This window comes from Mobula birostris, chromosome 2 (genome assembly GCF_030028105.1).
Source record: "Mobula birostris isolate sMobBir1 chromosome 2, sMobBir1.hap1, whole genome shotgun sequence".
NCBI lineage: Eukaryota > Metazoa > Chordata > Chondrichthyes > Myliobatiformes > Myliobatidae > Mobula > Mobula birostris.
In genome coordinates, this window is record NC_092371.1 from 232,642,018 (window position 1) to 232,668,467 (window position 26,450).

The window sequence follows — 26,450 nt, forward strand, 5'->3', positions numbered from 1 at the left end:
TTGCTATTCTATTATGGATTTATTGAGTATGTCCACAAGACAATGAATCAATGAACCTCAGGTTGATTATGGTGACGTATATGTACTTTGATGATAAATTTATTTTGAATATTAAACTTTGAAGTCATGCAACTTTGTGATTATCATGGAACAGCCACAGAGGAACTAGGAGCAGATTACCTGAATGATCTTCTTTTCCAACTGGACTATGTTGGTACTGGGAGACCTGAACGAGTAGCTTACAAAGTGACCACAGGGTGTTCAAACAGTTTGCAAGAATCAGAATGTGCACAGAAAGTAACAGAGAGCTTTATCAATCATTTAAGAGCTCAGACAAAAGGTCAATAAGAGACTCAAGTGTTGACACTGCTGGTTGTTTTCCATTGCTTTTGCTGATCTTATGTTAACAATAGCTCAGTGACGAAAAGTGCGAGAGAGCTAGGGGAAGGGACATAATCACCCGCAAGGAACTTCTTCACTGGAGGAGATCCTACGTCCAACTTAAATTTCCTCCAATAAGCAATATTTTCCAAGACCATCATCACTGAGAAATGAGTTGATAAAGATCTTCATCCAAGTTTCCGTGCCTGGACTGCCTTTTCCATGGAGAGAAAGAGCATGATGACACTCAACCTTCTTGCCCCAGGAAGCCAAACAGACCTCTGTCATGCCTTCCAATGTACTGCTCACCACAGCACCACAGGGCTTATCCTTGCACTCTACACACAGAGAGATGACTTTTTAGATTTTGGATTTAGATTATGGGGACACTCAGTCCTCGTTTATTGTCATTTAGAAATGCATGCATTAAAAAATGATATGATGTTCCTCCAGAAAGATATCTCAGAAACACAGGACAAACCAAGACTAAAACTGACAAAACCACATAATTATAACATATAGTTACAGCAGTGCAAAGCAATACCGTAATTTGATAAAGAGCAGACCATGGGCACGGCAAAAAAAAGTCTCAAGTCCCGATAGCGCCATCATCTCACGCAGACGGAAGCGCCACAAACTTGCCGATGCATTGGAAGCACTCGACTGCAGCCGACTCGGAGTCCGTCCAAAAACTTCGAGCCTCCAACCAGCCCTCCAACACCGAGCACCGAGCACCATCTTTGCCGAGCGCTTTGACCCCGCCCTGGCCACCGAGCAACAAGCAAAGCCGAGGACTCGGGGCCTTCCCCTCTGGAGATTCTGGATCACACAGTAGCAGCAGCAGTGAAACAGGCATTTCAGAAGTTTCGCCAGATGTTCCTCCGTGCTCTCACGTCTGTCTCCATCAAATGAGGATTGTGCACGGCACCCTACTTGACAGATAACAGGTATCATTCACCGGAGTGGCCGCTGCGAGCTGCATCGTGTCACCATCTTCTCCTCCCTCCTTCAATGATGAACTACTGACAAATTCTAACGAATGTTACTATTGATGGAACTCAAGGGATTCTGTAGAATTTGGAAATCCAGAGTAGCACATCAGAATAACAAATCCTAAGTAACAGAAAGTTAAACACCTTCACTCCTTCTGCAATAGGCAGGATTTACCAGTGGCCAACCATTTTAATTCCACACCCCATTCCCATTCTGACATCCAATGGCCTCTTCTACTGCCGTGATGAGGTCACTCTCAGATTAGAAGAGCAGCATTTCACACTCCGTCTGGATAGACTCCAACCTGAAGGCATGACCATGAATTTCTCCAGCTTCCAGAACTTTCTCCCTCCTCCTCCCTTCTCTCATTTTCCATTCCACAATCTGGCTCCCCTCTTAATCCTTCTCTTCTCCTCACCTACCTGTCACCTCTGCTGATACCCCTCCTTCTTCCCTTTCTTCCAAAGTCCTCTCTCCTCTCCTGCTCTCCTATTAGATTCCTTTTTCTCCAGCCCTTTACATCTCAGCCCAAAACATCGACTGTTTACTCCTCTCCATAGATGCTGCCTGACCTGCTGAGTTCCTCCAGCATTCTGTGTGTGTGTTGATGAAACTCATGTACCTATAAGCAACCCCCCCCCCACCCCCGACTTAGAAACCCAGACAATTTTATAAACAGGAGATGTCTCCAATCCCACAATGATCAAATTGTTGTGAATCACAAGAACAATTTCCTGGTGGTGATGGACATGTTTGAGGGAAGCACAATAGACTTGTTCATCCTGAGGAGGATTTGCACTTCTGGACATTTATAGAGGTAGCAATGTTCCAAAAGGTAGGCAAGGGCTATCCTTGGTTCGTGTGGCTCCTCACAGCAGTGAGCTCTCAATCACTGCGTCTGAGCACAGATACAACGGCAACAGGCCTGAGGTGAGATTCTCAAGGGGAATCAGTCTGGGAGGGCATTCCAAGTAATAATGGGAAGACCAATGCCATGAGCTGCATGGCTCACAATTGACAATGAAGACAGCAGCAATTATTAGGCAAAGAACACAGAGCCCCAAAACCTAAGATCCAGGGGCCACCCCCTGGAGGAGCATATGAATACAGTAGCTTGGTCATGTCCTGTTTAGTATCAATAGCTCTGTTCCCTGGTAATGGGGGAGGGAAGCATTGCTTTCTCAGGATGTAATAAAGTCCTAATAGAAAGGCATTTTTCACAAAATAAAATTTCCAATGCATACTCCGATCCTTATCTCCAACATTGACCATCGATATTCGGCCAGGAGAGACCTCATGTGGCATCAAATCCCCTCACACTCTGCTGTGCAGGGCCTTCTGCACTGAACGTATCTTATGAGTAATTGAATTACTCCTCCAGTCGTGGTCTGCTTCAGTTTAACAGCTTGCTACAACACAGCTGTATCTCCTGATGGATGACATTTTGGAGAAATATCTCAAGCCACTGTATAAATAAAACATATTCTGTGTGGGACTATGCTCATCAAGTGTGGACAGTAATCTTTAGTTTGACATAGTTTGTGAAATCAATAAACTCTTTTCAATTTGCTTCATTGTATGAAGATTCTCACTTCCAAAAGCACAAACTCCATACAGCAGCGGCAGGAATTGAACCTGGGTCACTGGTATTCCAATAGCATTTTGTTAGCTGCTACAGTACTGTGTCACCCATCTTCTTGGTTGCTCAAACATGATCGTACTGCTCTTTGACTGCACACCTTTTTACATACTGTCTCCATCTCTCGTCCACCTCTGTCCTTCAAGGGCAGCTGAGGTAGGGGCTGCCACTACTGTGGATTATGTCTTTGGGAGCTGAGTCCTACACTTAGTGCTGCCCAGCAATGTTTCAGGACAGGCACAAGAGAAGTCACAAGCTATACCTGAAATTGCACCCACCTCTGATTAAAAATGAATTTTGATTTTTCTCCTCTTGTGCCAAGATGGGGCCTCCCTCAGGGTGGAGCAGTAACACCTGGTATTCCATCTGGGTAGCCTCCAACTTGATGAGATAAATATCAATTTCTCCTTCTAGTAAACAAATCCGCCCCCCTTTATTTCCCACTCTGACCTTTAACCTCTTCTCACCTGCCTATTTAAAACCATAAGACATAGGAGCAGAATTAGGTCATTTGGCCCATCGAGTCTGCTCAACCATTCAATTGTGGCTGATCCTTTTGTCCCCAGCTCAGCCCCATTCACCGGCCTTCTCCCTGTAACCTCTGATTTGTCCAATCAAGAACCTGTCAATCTCTGCCTTAAATACACCCAATGATCTGGCCTCTACAGCTGCCTGTAATAATAACTTCCATAAATTCATCACCCTCTTCCCCCTGGGTCCCCATCTCCTCCTCCCTTTTCTCCTTTGATTGACTCTCTGTCCTATCAGATTTCTTCCTCTCCAGCCCTTGACCTTTAACATCCACCTGGCTTCACCTATCACCTTCCAGCTAACCACGTTCCCCTCCCCCACCTTATTATCCTGGGATCTTCCTACTTCCTTCTCAGTCCTGAAGAAAGGTCTCAGCTGGAAACATCAACTGTTTATTCACTTCCATAGATGCTGCCTGACCTGCTGAGTTCCTCCTCTTGTGTGTGTTGTTTTGGCCTATTTTTGTTATAAATCTTTATAAGGATCTGATTGAACATTGGGGCTAAATGCAGCCATTTATAAAATTCAAAAGTAGACTAATTGAATATCCAGACAATTACATTCTTTATTTATTGAGATTCAGTGAGCACCCGGAGGAAATCCACACAGTCATGGGGAAAATGTACAACTCGCTTACAGGCAGCAGTGGGAATTGATCCAAGGTCACCTGTACTATAAAGTGTAGTGCTAACCACTTCACAACTGTGCCAATCTAATTGTATCAAAGCCATATTGTGCTATACTGTATCCTGTTAAAAGCTTCTATATATCCATAAGACCATAATAAGACCATAAGATATAGGAGCAGAATTAGGCCATTTGGCCCATCGAGTCTGCTCCTTTTTTTGCTCCTCCTCAACCCCACTTCCCGGGCTTCTCCCCGTAACCTTTGATACCATGTCCAATCAAGAACCTATCAATCTCTGCCTTAAATACACCCAACAACCTGGCCTCCACAGCTGCACGTGGCAACAAAAACCACAAATTCACTACCCTCTGGCTAAAGAAATTTCTCCGCATCTCTGTTTTGAATGGACACCCCTCTATCCTGAGGCTGTGCCCTCTTGTCCTAGACTCTCCCACCATGGGAAACATCCTTTCCACATCTACTCTGTCTAGCCTTTCAAGATTCAAAAGGTTTCAATGAGACTCCCCCCTCATCCTTCTAAATTCCAGCGACTACGGACCCAGAGGCTTTAAACGTTCCTTGAATGATAACCCTTTCATTCCTGGAATCATCCTTGTGAACCTCCTCTGGACACTCTCCAATGCCAGGCCATCTCTTCTAAGGTGAGGAGCCCGAAACTGTTCACAATACTCACCAGTGCCTTATAAAGCCTCAACATCACATCCTTGCTCTTGTATTCTAGACCTCTTGAAATGAATGCTAACATGGCATTTGCCTTCCTCACCACTGAGTCAACCTGCAAGTTAGCCTTTAGGGTGTTCTGTACAAGGACTCCCAAGTCCCTCTGCATCTCAGATTTTTGGATTTTCTTCCCATTTAGAAAATAGAAAGCACATTTATTTCTACTACCAAAATGCTTTTCCAACATTGTATTTCATTTGCCACGTTCTTGCCTATACTCCTAATCTGTCTAAGTCCTTCTGCATCCTACCTGTTACTCCAACGCTACCTGCCCCTCCACTAATCTTGGTATCATCTGCAAACTTGGCAACAAAGCCATCTATTCCATCATCTAAATCATTTATATGCAGCATAAAATGAAGCAGCCCCAACACTGACCCCTGCAGAACACCACAGCAGCCAACCAGAAAAGGAACCTTTTATTCCCACTTGCTGCCTCCTACCAATCAGCCAATACTCTAACCATGTTAGTAACTTTCCTGTAATACTATGGGCTCTTAACTTGGTAAGCAGCCTCATGTGTGGCACTTTGTTAAAGGTTACTTTCTGTCATATAAATTGAGAAGGGCAGAACAGAGACCGATGGTACAGTAATCATATCCCCTGACCTATAAATCATTCTCGACATTTAGCTTTCATGTTTTAAAAGCCTGGTCATCAAAAATGAATGAAAAGAGTATAAAAATAAATTCTCACCTATCTGCCAATCCCATGGTACCTTTAACAGTTCCTTATGTTCTATTATAGCCCTGCAATGAAAATAAAGTTAAAATGATTCATTTCTTTCACACTTCAGTCAACATGATAATTGCCTCATACCTGCCCCTGCAAGTGCAATTCAGATCCATAAACATCCAACAAATAGTTCTGTAAGTGGTACTTAGTTAATTATATTTAAGCATCGATCCACTCGGGCGCTTGTATTAATTAAATACACTTGACATGTTTTTCAACATTTAATAGATGTAGGATTCAAGTGTGTAAATGCAGTAAACAGTAGTTGCATCAGCAAACTTTCTAAAATTAACTTTCTTATATTTGTCTGATATTCTGCCTACCATTTCCTTATAAATTGGACTATAATAAAAGTAATGACCACAAAAAATTGAATTCACAAAGTATAGTGTATGAAATAATATAAACAGAATAACAGGTTCCTCCAATAAGAACACAACCTTGTCATGGTTTGGAGGCTTGCGTGCCTTAATGATCCAGAGGGCTATGTTGGCTGGAGTCAGGGATTTATGCTTTGACTCTTGGTAGGGTACCCATGCCAAACAGATCAAAGGGTACAGGCCAGACTAGTTCTCCAGGTTCGGGGGTTCAGCGCAGGGCTAACAACTGAGTAGTAAACAAAGTTATTTTGGAAACAGCAATGAAGAATCCTTCTACATCTGAGTGTGATGGTATTCCTGAGTCTCTGTCTGGGACCTCTATGACTGACACATTGTGAAAACATGATGAAGGAAGCCCTGAACCTTTCCAGAGATGGAGGACCTTCACTGCTGCCCTAAACGCCAATGGTGTAATGGGCAGTGACTAAACACAAATCATAGGTTGTAAATAAAAATACATTTTAACAATTATGGATTATTTCAGTGATTTGGTGGACTGGATTTTGTAGGGAAGTATTGACATTTAGTTGTAGCAATTCTTTGGGCTTATGGTGAGCTACCTAAATTGAAAGTCCTTTTTTAGGTTAGACCTTACATAGAGGCAGCTAATCTACTACTTTCAATGGTGGGACATAAATAACTAGTGCTCATTTAGATTTTTTATTGTTTGAAGGTACTTCAATAAATATATATTTTGTTAAATTAAAATAATTCACTTTTTAATAGTCTTCATTGGTTTTAATGTGTCCACAGTGCCAACTTGCTGCTTTCAATGCCCACCCACTTGCACTGACATGGGACTTTCCCTATGCAGGAATCTGCCTCCGATGTGGGGATGGCCACTAACAGTGTCTGGGGTTCAAGTGGTGGGTTTTGAGGCCTTGCCCGAACTTGCTGCTCTCAAAGGCCTTTGTACTGCCTTTGATATTCATAGGAATATTATAATAGTTCAAATAATTAAATAATAGTCATTAAACAAACTATAAAAATTAAAAAAATTAAATGTATCTTAAGTGTCCAGAAATTATATGTAGCTGACATGAAGCTAAGGACTAGTTGTGAGGTGCATCGTGACCCCCAGTTTAGCGTGACAGTCTTCTGCAGTTACACTTGTTCTATGTTTCTGAGTGAATGTTTCTGTATGTTTTAGACAAAGACTTCACATTATCCATGGCTGGCACAGTTGGGAAAGCTTAGCTGGTATCTGCTTTCCTGTTCAGGGATTATTCTGCTTCCCACCAAACCCATGGAATGCCCCATGACAAGTAACAAACCATCGCTGAACTACAGGCTCCCATTTGGAGAAAATGACTCCAGACTTTGACTTTTGGGTCAGTGCTAAATGTGGCTAACTTTACCCATCATTACAAGTTTTGGGCTAATCTGATATCGCAGTATTAAAAATATTGTAAAGTCAATTCTAGATTAAAGCCAACTCTACAATAAGATATTAAAATATTTTATCCATTTTTAATCTCTGTTGTTGAATGCTATTGCATGAGATATGGTTGAACATGTTAATGTGTAAAGTATCTAGCCTTAGTGAAGAAACAAATTTAGCAGAAAATTCTTTACTTAACCATCTGTGAAATTACTATTGACTTTATGCATCGTACATATCGTACAAGAAACTGACACTTGATTAAAATACTTCCTAATACTGAAAAGCAACAATGGATTTATTAAGACAAATCCAAATGGTGTCCACATTTCTTTGGCATTTTTAAGCCCATCACATCATTTTGATTATAATTCACCCTGGAGTAGCTTAACAGACTTACAAAAAAGCATTTTATGTTGATATTTTTGATCTATACACCTTGATATAATCACATACTTAAAAATTTTATATTAATAAAATGATTGCTTTATACATGCAACTGTTGAACAATATTATAATACTCTAAGGATCAAGGATCAATTTTATCAGGGATTTGCTATGGTGTGTTGGCATGACATACTACAGAAAACACCACCAATCAGTAATTATAAAGACTAAAGCATTATATAAAAATAAGTTAGAGGTTAAGAAACAATTAGTTATATTTCTAACATGGCTTAAAATGAAAGTGACTCTTAGTGCAATCTGATGCTATTCATCCACGACATGAATATCTATATGGAGGTCAGATAAATGGGCCAACAGGGTGCAAATGATGAAGATTACACTGTTCATAAGAACATAAGAACATAAGAAATAGAAGCAGGAGTCGGCCATCTGGCCCGTTGAGCCTGCTCCGCCATTCAATAAGATCATGGCTGATCTGACCATGGACTCATCTCGACCTACCTGCCTTTTTCCCATAACCCTTAATTCCCCTACTATGCAAAAATCTATCCAAAACTTGTCTTCATATATTTACTGAGGTAGCCTCCACTGCTCCGCATTGTAAGGGATGGGCATTCCTTCCACAAGTTCCAAAACACACGTAGCAAATAACTAACACAGAAAAATTGTGGAATACAGAGAAATTGTAACGCTATTTTCTGAATTGAATTGTGCTCCGTTTTCTCAATTTTCATTGCAATAATTTTGCACACTGGTTGAAAGCCCAAGGTGATGCAGTCTTTAATTGATTCTATTCTGGTTATTATTCTACTATGGATTTATTGATTATGCCTGGAAGAAAATGAATCTCAGGGTTGGAAATGTACTTTGATAATAATTTATTGTGAACTTTGATGGCAGATGGACATTCCTTTGAGCTTAATGTTAATCAGGGGTTTCAAACCTGAAGTCCACAGACCCCCTTGCTTACTGGTTTTGGTGCAAAGCATAACAAAGGTTGGGGACCCCTAATAGAGCTGAAGGAGGTTAATTGGCTTGATGTTTTCCTGACCTTCTGCTGGAGATCATCTGTTACTTTGTACTAGAAATAATATTTCCAGTTCATTTTAACAGAGGCTACAAAGATCTTAACAGAATGTATGGTTCACAGGCATCGTGTGAACAGCCCATGTTAAGAGGCAAGAAGACCTCACGGCCAACAAATTACACTGAGCTCAAAACTAAATAACAGAAGCAGGACATTTTGCAGGCCTCCCAACTATCGAGGACATCTTCAAACAGTGATACCTCAAAAAGGCAGTCTCCATCATGAAGGATTCCTATCACCCAGGGCGTGACTTTTCTCATTAATAACATCAGAGAGAGGTACAGGAGCCTGACTATACACACTCAATGTTTTAAGAACAGCCTCTTCCCCTCTGCCATCAGATTTCTGCACAGACAACGAACATATGAACAGTAACTCATCATTTTTGCTCTCTTTTTGCACTTTTTAAAGTACATTTCTTATTTTAATTTATAGTAAATTTTATGTATTGCTCTGTACTATTGCCACAAAACAACATATTTCATTACGTATGGCAGTGATAATAAAGCTGATTCAGATTCTGATTCAGAAACTGTGCACAAACTGTACGTCCATTACGTGTCATGACGTAGGATCTGCGTGACAAGGATCCTTCCATAACCATGATTATTCTTGGCAAATTTTTCTAAAGAAGTGGTTTGCCATTGCCCTCTTCTGGGAAGTGTCTTTGCACGATGGGTGACCCCAACCGTTATCAATACTCTTCAGAGGTTGTCCGCCTGGTGTCAGAGGTCACATAACTAGAACATGTGATATGCACCAGCTGCTCATGCGACCATCCATCACCTGCTGCCATGGCCTCACGTGACCATGATCGGGTGGCTAAGCAGGTACTACAGCCTGCTCAAGGCTGACCTGCAGGCTAGCGGAGCACCTTACACCTCCTTTGGTAGAGATGTATCTCCACCCTGCTACCCCACGTACATATTATCATGTACGTATAAATCTATTCTCAAAGCATAATTACTTTCTGTTTTAGGTTAATAAAAAACTAATATAAATTTCCTAGTTAAAGAAATAATGGGAAGATGCATCTGCTGCTCCTGAATTCCCTTTGTTCATTGAATGATTGCATAAAGAATGCATTGAAAACGTAATGTTCTTTGAATACACTTTGCAAGGGATTGGTTATCAAAGTCTCAGGAAAAGAGTCATGCAGGTAATTTTCTACAGACTGGCATGAAGGAAAAAAAGACTTGTCAGACTGAGAGCTGCACCAAGCTATTTTGAAATTGTAATTGCAGTCACAAGTTAATCTGATGTCTGTTTGGAAGAAACTAAGCTGTTGTATTTCTCAGCAGTAACCTGAACAGCTTGATTAAGCAGTTAGTTTACTATAGTCATGCTCAGCCTAACTACACATTAATGTGCAAACAGAGATAGATGCAAGCATCAGTACTCTGTTTCTCTATGTTAAAAAGTACATACAGCTCTTTTTGTACAATAGAAAACTTTTGGTATTGGTGAAGAAAACTTCTGGTATGCTGGCCTTTATAAATCAGAGCATTGAGTATAGGAGTTGGGATGTAATGTTGAAATTGTATAAGGCATTGGTAAGGCCAAATTTGGAGTATTGTGTACAGTTCTGGTCACTGAATTATAGGAAAGATGTCAATAAAATTGAGAGAGTACAGAGGAGGTTTACTAAAATATTGCCTGGGTTTCATCTCCTAAGTTACAGAGAAAAGTTGAACAAGTTAGGTCTTTATTCTTCGGAGTGTAGAAGGTTGACAGGGGACTTGATAGAGGTGTTTAAGATTATGAGGGGGATTGATAGAGTTGACGTGGATAGGCTTTTTCCACTGAGAATGGGGAAGATTCAAACAAGAGGACATGAGCTGAGAGTTAAAGGACAAAAGTTTAGGGGTAACATGAGGGGGCACTTCTTTACTCAGAGAGTGGTAACTGTGTGGAACGAGCTTCCAGCAGAAGTGGTTGAGGCAGGTTCTATGTTGTTGTTTAAAGTTAAATTGGATAGATATATGGACAGGAAGGGAATGGAGGGTTATGGACCGAGTGCAGATCGGTGGGACTAGGTGAGAGTAGGAGTTTGGCACGGACTAGAAGGGCTGAGATGGCCTGTTTCTGTGCTGTAATTGTTATATGGTTATATGGTTACACTACTGTGCAAAAGTCTTAAACAAAGGTAAAAAAAATTCTGTAAAGCAAAGATACTTACAAAATAATAAAATGAAAAGCTTCTAAATATCAAAAAGTTTACTATAAAAAGTAGTAATCCGAATAAACATAAATTAAATCAATATTTGCTGTGACTATCCTTTGCATTTAAAACAGCATCAATTCTTTCAGGTACATTTGTCGTGCAATTTTATAAGAAAATCAGCTAGAAGGTTGTTCCTAGCATCTTGGAGAACTTGAGCTCATTAGACCATAAGATATAGGAGCAGAATTAGGTAACTTGCCCCATCGAGTCTGCTCCACCATTTCATTATGGCTGATCCGTTTTTTATCTCAGCCCCAATCTCCTGCCTTCTCCCCATATCCCTTCATGCCCTGACCAATCAAGAATATATCAAACTCTGTCTTAAATATACATAAAGACCTGGCCTCCACAGTTGCCTGTGGCAATGAATTCCACAGATTCACCACACCCTGGCTAAAAATATGCCTCTTCATCTCCTTTCTAAAAGGAGGCTGTGCCTCTGGTCCTAGACTCTCCCATCAAAGGAAACATCCTCTCCACATCCACTCTGTCAAGGATTTTCACCATTTGATAGGTTTCAATTAGGTCATTCCTCATTCTTCTGAATTCTAGTGAATACAGGCCCAGAGCCATCAAATGTCCTTCATATGGCAAGCCAGTCAATCCTGGGATCATTTTTGTGAACTCCCTTGGAACCCTCTACAATGTTAGCACAATCTTTCTCAGAATAGGGGCCACAAACTGCTCACAATACTCCAAGTGAGGACTCACCGCTGCTTTATAAAGCCTCAACATTACATCCTTGTTTTTATATTCTAGTCCTCTTGAAACAAATGCTAACATTGCATTTGTCTTCCTCACCACAGACTCAACTTGCAAATTAACCATTAGAGAAGCCTACACAAGAACTCCCAATACCTTTTGCTCCTCAGATTTTTAAAAATTATCTATTTATTAAAAAAGTCTGGTCTTATATTTGTTCTACAAAAATGCATAACTGTGTTCCATCAGCCACATATTTGCCCATTCTCCAAAACTGACCAAGTCCTTCTGTAGCCTCTGTACTTCCTCAAAACTACCTATCTCTCCACCTTTTTGTACTGTCTGCAAACTTTGCAACAAAGCCATCAATTCCGCCATCCACGTCATTGACATATATTCTAGTAATTCTTGGCAGATCATTGCCGTTGCCTCCACAATCTTTTCAGCCACCTCTTTCAGGCCCTGGGATGCACACCATCTGGTCCAGGTGACATATCTACCTTCAGACCTTTCAGTTTCCCAAGAACTTTCACACATCCGACCCCTGATACTTCCACCATATTGCTAGTGTCTTCTACAGTGAAGACTGATTCCAGTTCATCTGCGATTTTCTTGTCTCCCATTACTACCTCTCCAGCATCGTTTTTCAGCATCCGATATCCACTCTTCCCTTTCTTTTATACTTTATGTATCTGAAGAAAGTTTTGGTATCTTCTTTAATATTATTGGCTAATTTACTTTCGTATTCCATTTTTATCTTCTTAGTGACCTTTTTAGTTGCTTTCTGTTAGTTTGTAAAAGCTTCCCAACCCTCACTAATTTTTTCTCTATTATATGCACTCTCTTTGGCTTTTATGTTGGCTTTGACTTCTCTTGTTAGCCACGATTGTGTCATCTTTCCTTTAAAATACTCTGGCACTGAGACTGGACCCTCAGCTCAGAAAGGAAAGAGGGAAAAGAGGAGAGCAGAAGTGACAGGGGATTCGATAGTTAGGGGGACAGATAAGAGATTCTGTGGGAGAGATCGAGAATCCCGGATGGTCTGTTGTCTCCCTGGTGCCAGGGTCCGCGATATCTCGGATCGAGTTCTCGGTATTCTCAAGAGGGAGGGTGAGCAGCCAGATGTCGAGGTCCATGTAGGGACCAATGACATGGATAGGAAGAAGGAGGACGTCCTGCAAAGAGAATTCAGGGAGTTATGTACAAAGTTGAAGGACAGGACCTCCAGGGTTGCAATCTCAGGATTGCTACCTGTGCCACGTGCTAGTGAGGCTAGAAATAGGAAGATAATGCAGCTAAATACATGGCTAAGGAGTTGGTGCAGGAGGGAGGGCTTCATGTTTCTGGACAATTGGGCCTTGTTCCAGGGAAGATGGCACCTGTTCAAACAGGACGGGTTGGACCTGAACTGAAGGGGGACTAACATCCTTGCGGGAAGGTTTGCTAGTGCTACTCTGGGGGGTTTAAACTAGATTTGCAGGGGGAGGGGAACCAGAGTGTTAGAGCAGATAGTGAGGTGGAGGAGGATAAAGGTCATGCAAGAACTGCAAGTATAATGCATGAAGTAAAGCCAGATCTAACGTATAAGGAGGCTTTGAGGAAAGAGAAACAGAATAAAGGGTGTAAAAGTAGTAAGGTAGAAGGGCTAAAGTGCGTGTACTTCAATGCAAGAAGCATCAGGAACAAAGGTGATGAACTGAGAGCTTGGATACATACATGGAATTAGGATGTAGTGGCCATTACAGAGACTTGGCTGGCACCAGGGCAGGAATGAATTCTCAATATTCCAGGATTTCAGTGCTTTAAAAGGGATAGCGGGGGGGGGGGGGGGGAGGGGAAGAGGGGTGGCATTACTGGTCAGGGATACCATTACAGCTACAGAAAGGGTGGGTAATGTAGCAGGTTCCTCTTTTGAGTCAGAATGGGTGGAAGACAGGAACAGGAAGGGAGCAGTTACTCTACTGGGGGTATTCTATAGGCCCCCTGGTAGCAGCAGAGATACAGAGGAGCAGATTGGGAGGCAGATTTTGGAAAGGTGCAAAGGGTTGTTATCATGGGTGACTTTAACTTCCCTAATATTGATTGGCACCTGATTAGTTCCAATGGTTTAGATGGGGCAGAGTTTGTTAAGTGTGTCCAGGATGGATTCCTGTCACAGTATGTTGACAGGCCGACTAGGGAGAATGCCATATTAGATCTAGTATTAGGTAACGAACTGGGTCAGGTCACAGATCTCTCAGTGGGTGAGCATCTGGGGGACAGTGACCACTACTCCCTGGCCTTTAACATTATCATGGAAAAGGATAGAATCAGAGAGGACAGGAAAATTTTTAATTAGGGAAGGGCAAATTATGAGGCTATAAGGCTAGAACTTGCGGGTGTGAATTGGGATGATGTTTTTGCAGGGAAATGTACTGTGGACATGTGGTCGATGTTTAGGGATCTCTTGCAGGATGTTAGGAATAAATTTGCCCCATTGAGGAAGATAAAGAACGGTAGGGTGAAGGAACCATGGGTGACAAGTGAGGAGGAAAATCTAGTCAGCTGGAAGAAGGCAAGCATACATGAGGTTCAGGAAGCAAGGATCAGATGGGTCTATTGAGGAATATAGGGAAGCAAGAAAGGTGCTTAAGAAGGGGCTGAGGAGAGCAAGAAGGGGACATGAGAAGGGCTTGGTGAGTAGGGTAAAGGAAGACCCCAAAGCATTCTTCAGTTATGTGAAGAACAAAAGGATGACAGGAGTGAAGATAGGACTGATTAGAGAAAAAGGTGGGAAGAAGTGCCTGGAGGCTGTGGAAGTGAGCGAGGTCCTCAATGAATACTTCTCTTTGGTATTCACCAATGAGAGGGAACTTGATGATGGTGAGGACAATATCAGTGAGGTTGATGTTCTGGAGCATGTTGATATTAAGGGAGAGGAGGTGTTGGAGTTGTTAAAATACATTAGGACAGATAAGTCCCCGGGGCCTGATGGAATATTCCCCAGGCTGCTCCATGAGGCGAGGGAAGAGATTGCTGAGTCTCTGGCTGGGATCTTTATGTCCTCATTGTCTACAGGAATGGTACCGGAGGATTGAAGGGAGACAAATGTTGTCCCCTTGTTCAAAAAAGGTAGTAGGGATAGTCCGGGTAATTATACACCAGTGAGCCTTATGTCTGTGGTGGGAAAGCTGTTGGTAAAGATTCTTAGAGATAGGATCTATGGGTATTTAGAGAATCATGGTCTGATCAGGGACAGTCAGCATGGCTTTGTGAAGGGCAGATCATGTCTAACAAGCCTGATAGAGTTCTTTGAGGAGGTGACCAGGCATACAGATGAGGGTAGTGCAGTGGATGTGACCTATATAGATTTTAGTAAGGCATTTGACAAGGTTCCACACGGTAGGCTTATTCAGAAAGTCAGAAGGCATGGGATCCAGGGAAGTTTGGCCAGGTGGATTCAGAATTGGCTTGCCTGCAGAAAGCAGAGGGTTGTGGTGGAGGGAGTACATGCAGATTGGAGGGTTGTGACTAGTGGTGTTCCACAAGGATCGGTTCTGGGACCTCTACTTTTCATGACTTTTATTAACGACCTGGATGTGGGGGTAGAAGGGTGGGTTGGCAAGTTTGCAGACGACACAAAGGTTGCTGGTGTCGTAGATAGTGTAGAGGATTGTCGAAGAATGCAGAGAGACATTAATAGGATGCAGAAGTGGGCTGAGAAGTGGCAGATGGAGTTCAACCCGGAGAAGTGTGAGGCGGGACACTTTGGAAGGGCAAACTCCAAGGCAGAGTACAAAGTAAATGGCAGGATACTTGGAAGTGTGGAGGAGCAGAGGGATCTGGGGGTACATGTCCACAGATCCCTGAAAGTTGCTTCACAGGTGGATAGGGTAGTTAAGAAAGCTTATGGGGTGTTAGCTTTCATAAGTCGAGGGATAGAGTTTAAGAGTCGCGGGGTAATGATGCAGCTCTATAAAACTCTGGTTAGGCCACACTTGGAGTATTGTGTCCAGTTCTGGTTGCCTCACTACAGGAAGGATGTGGAAGCATTGGAAAGGGTACGGAGGAGGTTTACCAGGATGCTGCCTAGTTTAGAAAGTATGCATTATGATCAGAGAATAAGGGAGCTAGGGCTTTACTCGCTGGAGAGGAGGAGGATGAGAGGAGACATGATAGAGGTGTACAAGATATTAAGAGGAATAAATAAGAGTGGACAGCCAGCGCCTCTTCCCCAGGGCACCACTGCTCAATACAAGAGGACATGGATTTAAGGTAAGGGGTGGGAAGTTCAAGGGGGATATTAGAGGAAGGTTTTTTACTCAGAGAGCGGTTGGTGCGTGGAATGCACTGCCTGAGTCAGTGGTGGAGTCAGATACACTAGTGAAATTTTAGAGACTACTAGACAGGTATATGGAGGAATTTAATGAGGGGGATTATATGAGAGGCAGGGTTTAAGGGTCGGCACAACATTGTGGGCTGAAGGGCCTGTACTGTGCTGTACTGTTTTATCTTCTATGTACTTCTTCTTCTTTGGGATGTATGCATCCTGTACCTTCTGAATTGCTTCCAAAACTTCCAGCCATTGCTGCTCTGTTTTTTCCCAATCAATTTTGGTCAGCTCCTCTCATATGCCTCTGTAGCTCCTTTTGCTACACTCTAATACTGATACATCTGACTTTAGCTCCTCCTTCTCAAAATTCAGGGGTGAATTTGATCATATTATGATCACTTTCCTTGAAAGATTCTTTTACCTTAAGCTCTCTGATGAATTGCGATTCATTGCACAACACCTAATCCAGAATTACCAGTCCCCTTGTGGACTCGACCACAAGCTGCTCTAAAAATCCATCTCATCGACATTCTAGAAATTCCTCCTCTTGGGATCCAGCACCAATATGATTTTCTCCAATCTATCTGCGTATTGATATCTCCCATGACTATTGTAACATTGCCCTTTTGGCATGCATTTTCTATCTCAAGTTGTAACTTGTACACCACATCCTTACCACTGTCTGGGGCGGTGGGCGGGTGGTGGGGGGGGGTGGTGTATATAACTCCTTTGCAGTTCCTTAGCTCTACCCATAATGATTAAACACCTTATGACCCTATGTCACCTCTTTCTAATGATTGTTGCAGTTCTTCTGCAGACTTTGGCTGTCTTGCTTGCTTCTGTCTCTCCAGGAAATCCCAGACAGCCTCGATGACACTGATATCATGTCACTATGCAGGCCGTACCATCCGAGCTCATAAAAAATCTAGGGTGCCCAAGGTATTTGCACTATACTGAACATATTCCATCAGCAATCAAATTAATTTTCTTTTTAAAGGTGTTTTGATTTAGCTGGATTTAGATACAGGTATCAGGATTTTGCCATCCAACACGAGCCATGGTACATCTGTAGAAGCGTGTTAAAGTATTTAGTGACATACCAAATCTCCTCAAGCTCCTAATGAAGCATAGCCACTGATGTGTGCTCATTATGATTGATCAATATGTGGCCCCGAGATGTTGACGCTCCGGACCTTGAAAGTGTTCAACCTTTTCATCATTCTCCAATCAATGAAGACTGGAGTGAAGGAACTTGGTGCCCACCTGAAGCAAGTGGGCACCAAGAGGAAAGCCATTGAATATTTGGAGCCATTCTTGGAGAATGGAAGACAGATGTGATTGTAGTCTGAAAATGTCTTTGACACATATATATAGCTAGGAAGCCCAAGACTTTTGCACAATACTGTAGTAATTTTATGCATTGCACTGTACTGCTGCCACAACAAAAAAAAACAGATTTCATGACATATGTGAGTGATGATAAACCTGATCCTGGCATAAGTCTCTACTGTGGACTGAGAGTGGGAAGGGGGCAGGGAGAGCAGAATCACTGTTTGGAAAAGGAGAAGGGAGAGGGGAGGGAGCAGGAAGCACCGGAGAGACATTCTGTAATGATCAATAAACCAATTGTTCGGAATCAAATGTCCTTGTCTGGCATCTAAGGGTTGGGTGTGTCTTCACCCACACAAACATCCACCCCTGGCACTCCTTCTCTGCCACCTGTCCCACACCCTTCCCACAATGCTCTACCCTTGTCATTCACAAAATCCTTTGTTCCTGCCAATATATATCTGTGCCTTAAGACTTTGGCACAGTACTGTAATTTCAGGTGTGCCTCAGTTCATGTCCTAGGCCCAACCACTGGACCACAATATATCATTAATAAGTGATGCTCTTTAATGATGTGTTCAGTTCCGTTCTCAGCTCCTCAGTAACTGAAGCCTCACATGGCCACGTGCATCAAGATCTAACCTATACTGAGCCATACGCTGATATAGCAAGTTACCTCAAATCCACAAAAGCTCCCAGTAGTCTCTCATCACCTACGTCCCAGAGATCGGCACTGACCAGAAACACAGTTGGCCCACACACATAGTTTTTTAAACATGTTTTCAGAAATCAGAGAATCAGAGGAAAATTTGACATTTATTGCAACACACAGAAAATGCTGGGGGGTACTCAGCGGGTCAGGCAACATCAATGGAAAAGAGTACAGTCGGCATTTCGGGGCATTGATTGCCCACTCCTAATATTATTAATTTAGAGACGCATCACAGAAACAAGCCTTTCCAGCCCAATGAGCCCACTTCGCCCAGTTCCATGTATGTGAACAATTAACCCACTAATCTGTACGTCTTTGAAATGTGGGAGGAAACCGGAGCATCTGGAAGAAACCTATGTGGTCACAGGGAGAACGTACAAACTCCTTACAGACAGTGGCAGCATTGAACCCAGCTGGTGCTGTAATAGCGGTACACGAACTGTTGACGCTACTGTGCTGTAACAGTCCTTGAGTGTCCTGCTGGGCTATTTCACAGTGCAGTTGTGCCACTTAACATGGTGTGGGAAAGGCACAAGCCAACCGGACCAAGTGATTTCATCCACTTGTGAAAATTAATTAATCTGCAAAATGAAATATGATTACAATTTGGTGGAGTTTTTTTTTCATTGTCATCCTTACTATGACTAATTATTTTGTTTTTCCAAACTTCAGATGATTAATTGAATTTGAACTCCACAGCTGTACCAGTGGGACTTGAATTCTTGCCTCTGGATAATTAATCCAGGCCTCCGTGTTTCTGTTTTGGTAATTTGCCTCTCTTAATAAACTGGTGTGGGTTCCATCATGCCCTGGGGACATCCACTTTAATGTTCTTCAAAAGACCCAACACCTCCTCCTACTTGATATCAAAATATCCCAGAGTATCAGCACTTCCCTCCCTGAACTCATTATCTTCCACATCCTTCTCCTTGGTGAATACCAATGTGAAAAACTCATTTAGACCCTCATCCATTTGCTTTTGCTCCAGGCATGAATTCTCTCCTTTGTCATTGACAGATCCTACCTCTTCCCTGGTGACTTGTTTCTAATATACATACATAAAGTGCCTTGGAATTCTCTTTAATCCCACTCACCAAAGGCATTCGTGGCCCCTTTTAGCCCTCTTGATTTCCTCCCCTGCTACCTTTATATTCCTCAGTCTGAATGCAGCTTTTAAAAATCATACATAAGCTTCGCTTTCATTTTTCACCGAGGAGTCCCGGAATCATTGGCACACGGCTTGAAATTTGTTGTTATGCAGCAACAGTACAATGCAGTACATGTAACAAAAACAGGAATGAGAAGAGGACATGCCCTGGCTGACCGGGTTGATAACCAAAATATCTTTCTCCAGCGTTGGCAGAATGAATCAGAATCAGGTTTACTATCACTGACGTATGTTGTGAAATTTGTTGTTTTACAGCAGCAGTACAGTGTAATACATCATAATAAAAACTATGAATTAAATGTATATAATAAAGAAAATTAAGTAAGAAATGCAAAAGGAGAGAGGATAACTACTGAGATAGTGTTCATAGGTTCATTGTCCTTTCAGAAATCAGATGGCAGGGGGGAAGAAGCTGTTCCTGAATCATTGAGTGCATGCCTTCAGACTCTTGTACCTGAAGGAGAAGAGGGCATGTCCTGGGTGATGGGGGTCCTTAATGATGGATGCCACCTTTTTGAGGCATTGCTCCTGTACAATAATAGAAGTCTGCAGAAATTGTGTCTTATTTTCCTCAACAGCAACAGTGCTCAAAAGTGGACTATGAAGTCAAGTATAAAGGTTTAGTCAAGCTAAAAAATGTTAACTTGGTGTTTATTTATATGAGTTGTTGGTCTTGCATTGGGCATCACAAGGAAATCATTATCCACAATCCTCTTCACTGTTTACTGAGACATGAATATCAATAGGTACCCAAAGGAATCAAGCTACCACCTGATTTATGTAGTGAGTAATTTCCCTAATTCTAAGTGTTTTGTCACCTATGGTGTAGGAGACAGAGCACCGGAATTTGAACACCAAGGCATCAACATGAGGGTGGCAAAGTAGCGTGGGGGGATGGCATGTTAGCACAGCTGTTAGCATAATGCTATTACAGCACCAGTGACGCAGGTTCAATTCCAGCATTGCCTTTAAGAATTTTGCACTTTCTCCCCAGAACAGCCTGTACTTCCTCCAGCGGTCCAGTTTCTCCTCACATCCCAAAGATGTACAGGTTCAAAGCTCAAAGTAAATTAACTTCATAGTACACATATGTCACCATATATAGCCTGAGATTCATTTTTTTGTGGGCACACACAGTGTATCCAAGTGAAACACTTCTGTTTCTGTCGGCTGCGTGAGTCTAGGGAAGGCCATCTCTTTCCCGCCAAACGTGTAAGTCTGAGGGGCGAGCCCACCCCAAAACCCCGTGTGTGTGGATGCTGTGTGATTCATTCCCGTTACAGATCAGTACCACGAAATAACAGCCAGTACACCACATACAATTAAAAGATTTAGCACTATAATTCTTGATTTCACTAAAGGGTGAGTAAACAAAAAACAACAAAAAAAGAAAAGAGCCCATTATAATGAAACAGTCTAATCTGCACAAGTTGGAGCTCACGGTTTCCCCTTCGCTGATCCTCCTTCGATCTCACCCCAGCTTCATCGAATCACGGCCCCGCTCCGGGTCAAACCCTATGACCTCTTCGCTCTTCATGTCCTCTCAAACAAAAACCCCAAGCCCAGCCTTAGTATCCCTCACCAGAGAAACCTCCCCTTAATCCAGCCACCCTAATTGGATGGCACACAATTCTCCTATCTCTTATCTTCAATAGGAACCCAAACAAGCAGGGAACACAAGAAACGCAATGAAAAGCCACATCCAAATGGGCAAAAGACAACAAATTGTGAAAATATAAAAGAAAAAATAATAATAATGAAAAATAAATAAATAAGCAATAAATATTGAGAACTTGAAATGAAGAGTCCTTGAAAGTGAGCCCATAGGTTGTGGGAACATTTCAGTGATGGGGCAAGTGAAGTTGAGTGAAGTTAGCTTCTCTGGTTCAAGAGTCTGATGGTTGAGGGGTAATAATTGGCTGTATCAATGCTATTGAGCAGTGTGAGCTCATTGGGCCGGAAGGGCCCGGAAACAAGCTGTCATCATCATTACATATCATGTCATATGATGAGGGTGATCATAGTCTTTGACCATGATTGTTCTTGGCAAACCATATTGTAACTCTACATAAAAAAATAAAGTAACCTAGAGGGCCTTATTCTCTTGAGAACAGGGAAAGTGTTAATGTTAGTGCAGAATTTTTCCTGGATACAAACTGGGAAATAAATCCAGACTTTTCTATCATTTTTGTAGCCAGTATGACCTGTCTATCAAACATCTACTTAACCTCTATCTACCTGAAGGCACACACTCAGTCATTCAAAAACAGCTTCTTCCCCTCTGCCGCCCAACTCATAAATGGACATTGAACCTTTGGACACTACCTCACTTTTTAAAAAATATGCAGTATTTCTGTTTTTGCTCGTTTTAAAAAATCTATTCAATATACGTAATTGATTTACTTGTTTATTTATTTTTTTAATTCTATTTATTATTTTTTTCTCTGCTAGATTATGTATTGCATTGAACTGCTGCCACTAACAAATTTCATGTCACATGCCAGTGATAATAAACCTGATTCTGATATTCTATTGCTCTTTCTTTGTACTTTCATCTAAACTTAGGTAAAACTAATTCATTTTAGAGGGTTAGCTGCTGCTCAATACTGCATATAATTTCTGAAGCAGCTTTCATCCAACTAGCAAAGTATTGGGAGAAGAAATTTAATAGCTTTCAGCCCAAGTTTTCAAGGGATGGCCTAAACATTGTTAAAATATATCCAGCCATTTCAAAGAAATTGATTAAAAATACAATCTGCTCTACCTTTCTGTTTGGTGCAATGTATTAAAAATTAATGAAAATCCATTTTATATGATGTGTTATTACAGAACTTCAACTTAAAGATATCATTCAATCGGTGAAGTCTCTCATCCATCAATGTCTTGCACAGGGATTTTAAAAAGGAAGGAAAATTGTTTAAAAAATGCTTTGTGAACATAAATTAATTAAAATATTCTTTTGGGGGGGCCACATTCCAAATTATCTTGTTCAAAGTATATTTTATTGCTACACTGGAGGTTATTGGACCCTCGGCCACTTCTCTCAGGCCTCACCCAGAGTATTAGTTGTACCACTCCAGGGGAATGCCAAGTTCTGCCTGGTTCTGATCACTGCTCCGCGATGCTTACTCATCTCTCCGCTGAACTGAGGCTGTGGCCTGCTTCAGCTGCCTTGTGTCTTTCATTAAGCTTCAGTTCTGAATGCTATTTGTTTACTCCTGCTGGTTGTGCGATTTGTTATTTTCTCCCTCTCTTCACGTTTGGTGTTTGACAGTTTTTCTTTTTTCTAAATGGGTTCTTTTGGGTTTATTTGCTTGGTGGCTGCCTGTAAGGAGGCGAACCTCAAGCTTGTATAATGTATACGTACTTGTGATAATATATGTGCTTCAAACTTTGAACTTTTGGAGTGCAGCAATCATACGAATCTAACTCCACCATGGATAGTCCCAACCCCAGCTGAGAAAGCAGGAAGATTGGGCAGAGGACTAGCAACCCCATCCCATAAAAAAACAGTGCTACTGAAATGCCAAGAGAAGCTCTAGAGACCTCATCCCTAGGAGAGGAAATATCAAGAGATGGGCTACACCTGAGGACAGTTTGAAAGACTGGCCCAAGACAGAGCACTTTTTGAGTTGCTGTCGGCGACCTATTACCCAGTAGGGGTGATGGGCTTAAGAAGAAGAATCACAGGAATCTACAGAACAAGTAGCGACACTGGGCAGTTTTCCTTTAATACTTTCCTATGTTATTCCATTATAGCAAAAGAAAAGAAGAATAATGTAAAATCCCAGCCCAGTCAATGCCCGACAAACAAGAAGTTATAAATTTACAGATCAGAGATGCTCAACAGAAAGTCTTGCAGGTAAACAGGGATAGAAGTTTAGTACTGGTAAACGGTCAGGAATATCACAATTCTATTCTGTTTTAGGTATAGGACAGCATGTTGAAGGCACGCCTGCAGCTAGATTTCATTTGGAGTTTGAGGCAATCTGGTATGTCACCAAAGACTCACACAAGTTTCTACTGATATACCATGGAGAGTGTTCTGACTTGTGGCATCACTGCCTGGTAGAGTGGGGCCATGGCATCATCATCATCAGGTGCCATGCCCAGTTTGAGCTTTGACTACCATGGCCCACTCACTACTGTTTCGGGTCAAGTGGATCAATCATTGATATTCATTTCGTTCTCTGGCTGCTGTCTCCATTATCATTTGTCTTCATTATCATTTCAGTACTCTGAGGCAGGTTGTCATGCCTGGTTTCGTGTTGGTCAGTATACTCTTCATTCTCATAAAGGTGCCTTTTGCCATCCCTATTCTTCTTTTGAAGTCCATGTCCATGTCGCACCTGCCATCTGATGCCAGCTTCCTAAGTAGCAAAAGTTCTGTACTTGTTTTATGTCTTCCCCGTTTATTCTCAGCCTGCAGATAGGATTCTTCTTTTTGGATATCACCATCCATTCTGCCTTTTTGCAATTGATAGATAGAACCATTTTTGCACTTTCTTTAACAATTGTATCAATTAAGTTTTGTAGTTCTTCCTCCGTACTTGCAATTAACACAGTGTCATCTGTATATCTGAAATTATTGATGTTTTCACTGCCAACTTTGATTCCCAAGATGTCTCTTATTTTTTGTAATATTGTTTCACTGTACACATTAAATAAGTCAGGGGAGAAAACACTCCCTTGTCTAACGCCTCTCTTGATTTTCGTAAACTGACTCACTTTTCCATCTATTCTTACAGCGGCAGTTTGTTCCCAGTACAGATTTCTGATTAGGCGGAGGTCTTTTGAATCTAGATCTAGAGTTTTCTGTATTATTTCAAATAACTTATTGTGCTTCACTTTATCAAATGCTTTTGTGTAGTCGATAAAACAAACAAATCATTTTGCACTTGAATAGCTCATTCTGATAGTATCCTTAACATCAATATTGAGTTTCTTGTACCTTTGTTTTTCACAAAACCACATTGTTCTTTGCCTATTTCAGCTTGTATCTTACTTTTAGCTCTTGTCATCAAAATTCTTAGAAGTATCTTGGTGATATGACTCATTAAGCTTATGGTCCTATGTAATTCACATTCTATTGCTCCAGGTTTCTTAGGAAGAGTGATAAATACTGATTTTTTCATCTCTTCTGGTATTATTCTGGTAGCACTCTTTCTGATATTACCCAATGTCCAAAAACACTTTTTGCCATGTTTTCATCCATAAGAATTCCTACTCCATTAGTATGGGATGTTCCTCAAGAATAAATTAGTGCTTTATTTCTATTCTGACATGTTCTAGCACCTGTCCAACAAACTTTGCTAATTCCCATGATGTTAATCTTAATCTTTCCATTTTATTTATCACATTATCCAATCTTCCTGCTTGATATAGGGTTCTTACATTCCAAGTGGCAATAATTTTCTTTTGTGTTACTTGAATTTTATGAGCAGTAGCTTGATGATGGTCAGGGATCCCCGGCTGCCCAGAATCAACCCTACCAAGCGAAGCATCTTCAGAATTGTCTTGAAGATCCTCTTGACACTGTTGTTGTGTGATACATTTTGTGAGTTTGACCATGGTTTTCTTAGCAAATAGATTCTGGGAAACCTAGTATCTAGCAACGGTAGTTTGCTATTGCCTACCATTGGGCGAACTAAAGAAATCGCCATTTCTCTTCCCAAATGTTCATCCGCCATTGACATTTGAGGCCCTAGCTCATCCGCCTTCTCTGTCATAAGTTCAGTTACTGAACCTGCCGGATCTGCCATTGGCCTTCGCTCGTATCCTGAGCAGGAACCCTTGCAGGTGCTACCGTTCCGGGTCAGAGCAGCCTTGGGAGCAATGAATGACTGAGGGGTAACTGCACTTTCCCCAAAGCTCTGGAAGTCCCCATCATCACCAGTTGCAGTTTAGAGTCATACCCAGGACAGGGGGCCATGGCATGGGATCAGAAAAAGCTACAGAGGGCTGCAAACACAGCCAGCTCCATTATTGGCACTATCCCCCACACCACTGAGGACATCTTCAAAAAGTGGTGCCTCAGGAGGGCAGCATCCATCACGAAGGACCCTCACCATACAGGATATGTCAGTCAAGGATCAGGTACAGGACTCAAAGATTCAAAGTACATTTATGATCTAAGTATGTATGCAGTATACAACCCTGAGATTCATCTTCCCACAGACAGCCACGAAACAAGGATAGCAACCTATGGAACCCATTCAAAAAAAAAAACAACAAACCCCAACTAGAAACAAAAAGAACAAATTTCGCAAATGGGGAAAAAACAATGAGTGAAAAGCACAGAATATAAAACACCAAACCACAAATCATTCAAACAGTCCAGGCATATTCAGTTCAGTTCAGTTCCATTCAATTGTGTTGCTTGTTAACTTCAGGTCACAGAGCCAGTCTGCCCTGATCAAAGTTGCACAAAAATAGCACAAAAAAAGGAGCGACCGGAAACCGGAAAAGACATCATAGCGTGAACTACAGAGTCCAAACCTCAAACAGTGTTGATTAAAACTTGCCCAAGGCTCCGTACTCCTGCCTGAAAACTATTTGCACTACATGTCTATTTTTTATTATAACCTTTAGTAGTTTTTATGTATTGCACTGTAGGGCTGCCACAAACCAGCAAATTATATGACACATATCAGTGATTCTAAATCAAGAATATAAATCTTTAGCATCACGGACTGGTTAAATGTCAGCTCTGAAAAGAATGGTTGATTCTCAGCTGCTTCCTCAGTCCAGAGGCAAATAATGGGATGGGCAATAAATGCTGGAATTGCTGGCAATGTTCATGCCTTCTGAATGAATACTTACAAGTAAATCTTTGTTTTAGATATAGGTTGGCACTGTAGCATAGCAGTCAGCACAATCGCTTTACAGCAGCAGTGATCGCCAATCAGAGTTCGATTCCCTGTGCTGCCTGTGAGGAGTGTGCAAACCTCCCCGTGACCACATGAGTTTCCTCTGGCTGCTCCAATTTCTCCTCACACAGCGAGGGAGAGTGAGTTGTTGTGGGCTTGTTATTTTGTAAAGCAAAATCCACATCCCCACCACAATACTCCGATGGTGTTAGACATTGACACAAAATGAT

At 41.8% G+C, this 26,450-nt stretch overlaps 1 protein-coding gene across 1 annotated transcript in view; it reads right to left on the reverse strand.

Annotated features, from left to right (window-relative positions):
* slc35f1 (solute carrier family 35 member F1) overlaps positions 1-26,450 on the reverse strand; it is a 379,593-nt gene that overhangs the window by 45,968 nt on the left and 307,175 nt on the right. Inside the window, exon 6 of the mRNA XM_072279244.1 lies at positions 5,610-5,662. Coding sequence (XP_072135345.1) covers positions 5,610-5,662 — 53 coding nt within the window. The remainder of the gene's footprint in view (positions 1-5,609; positions 5,663-26,450) is intronic.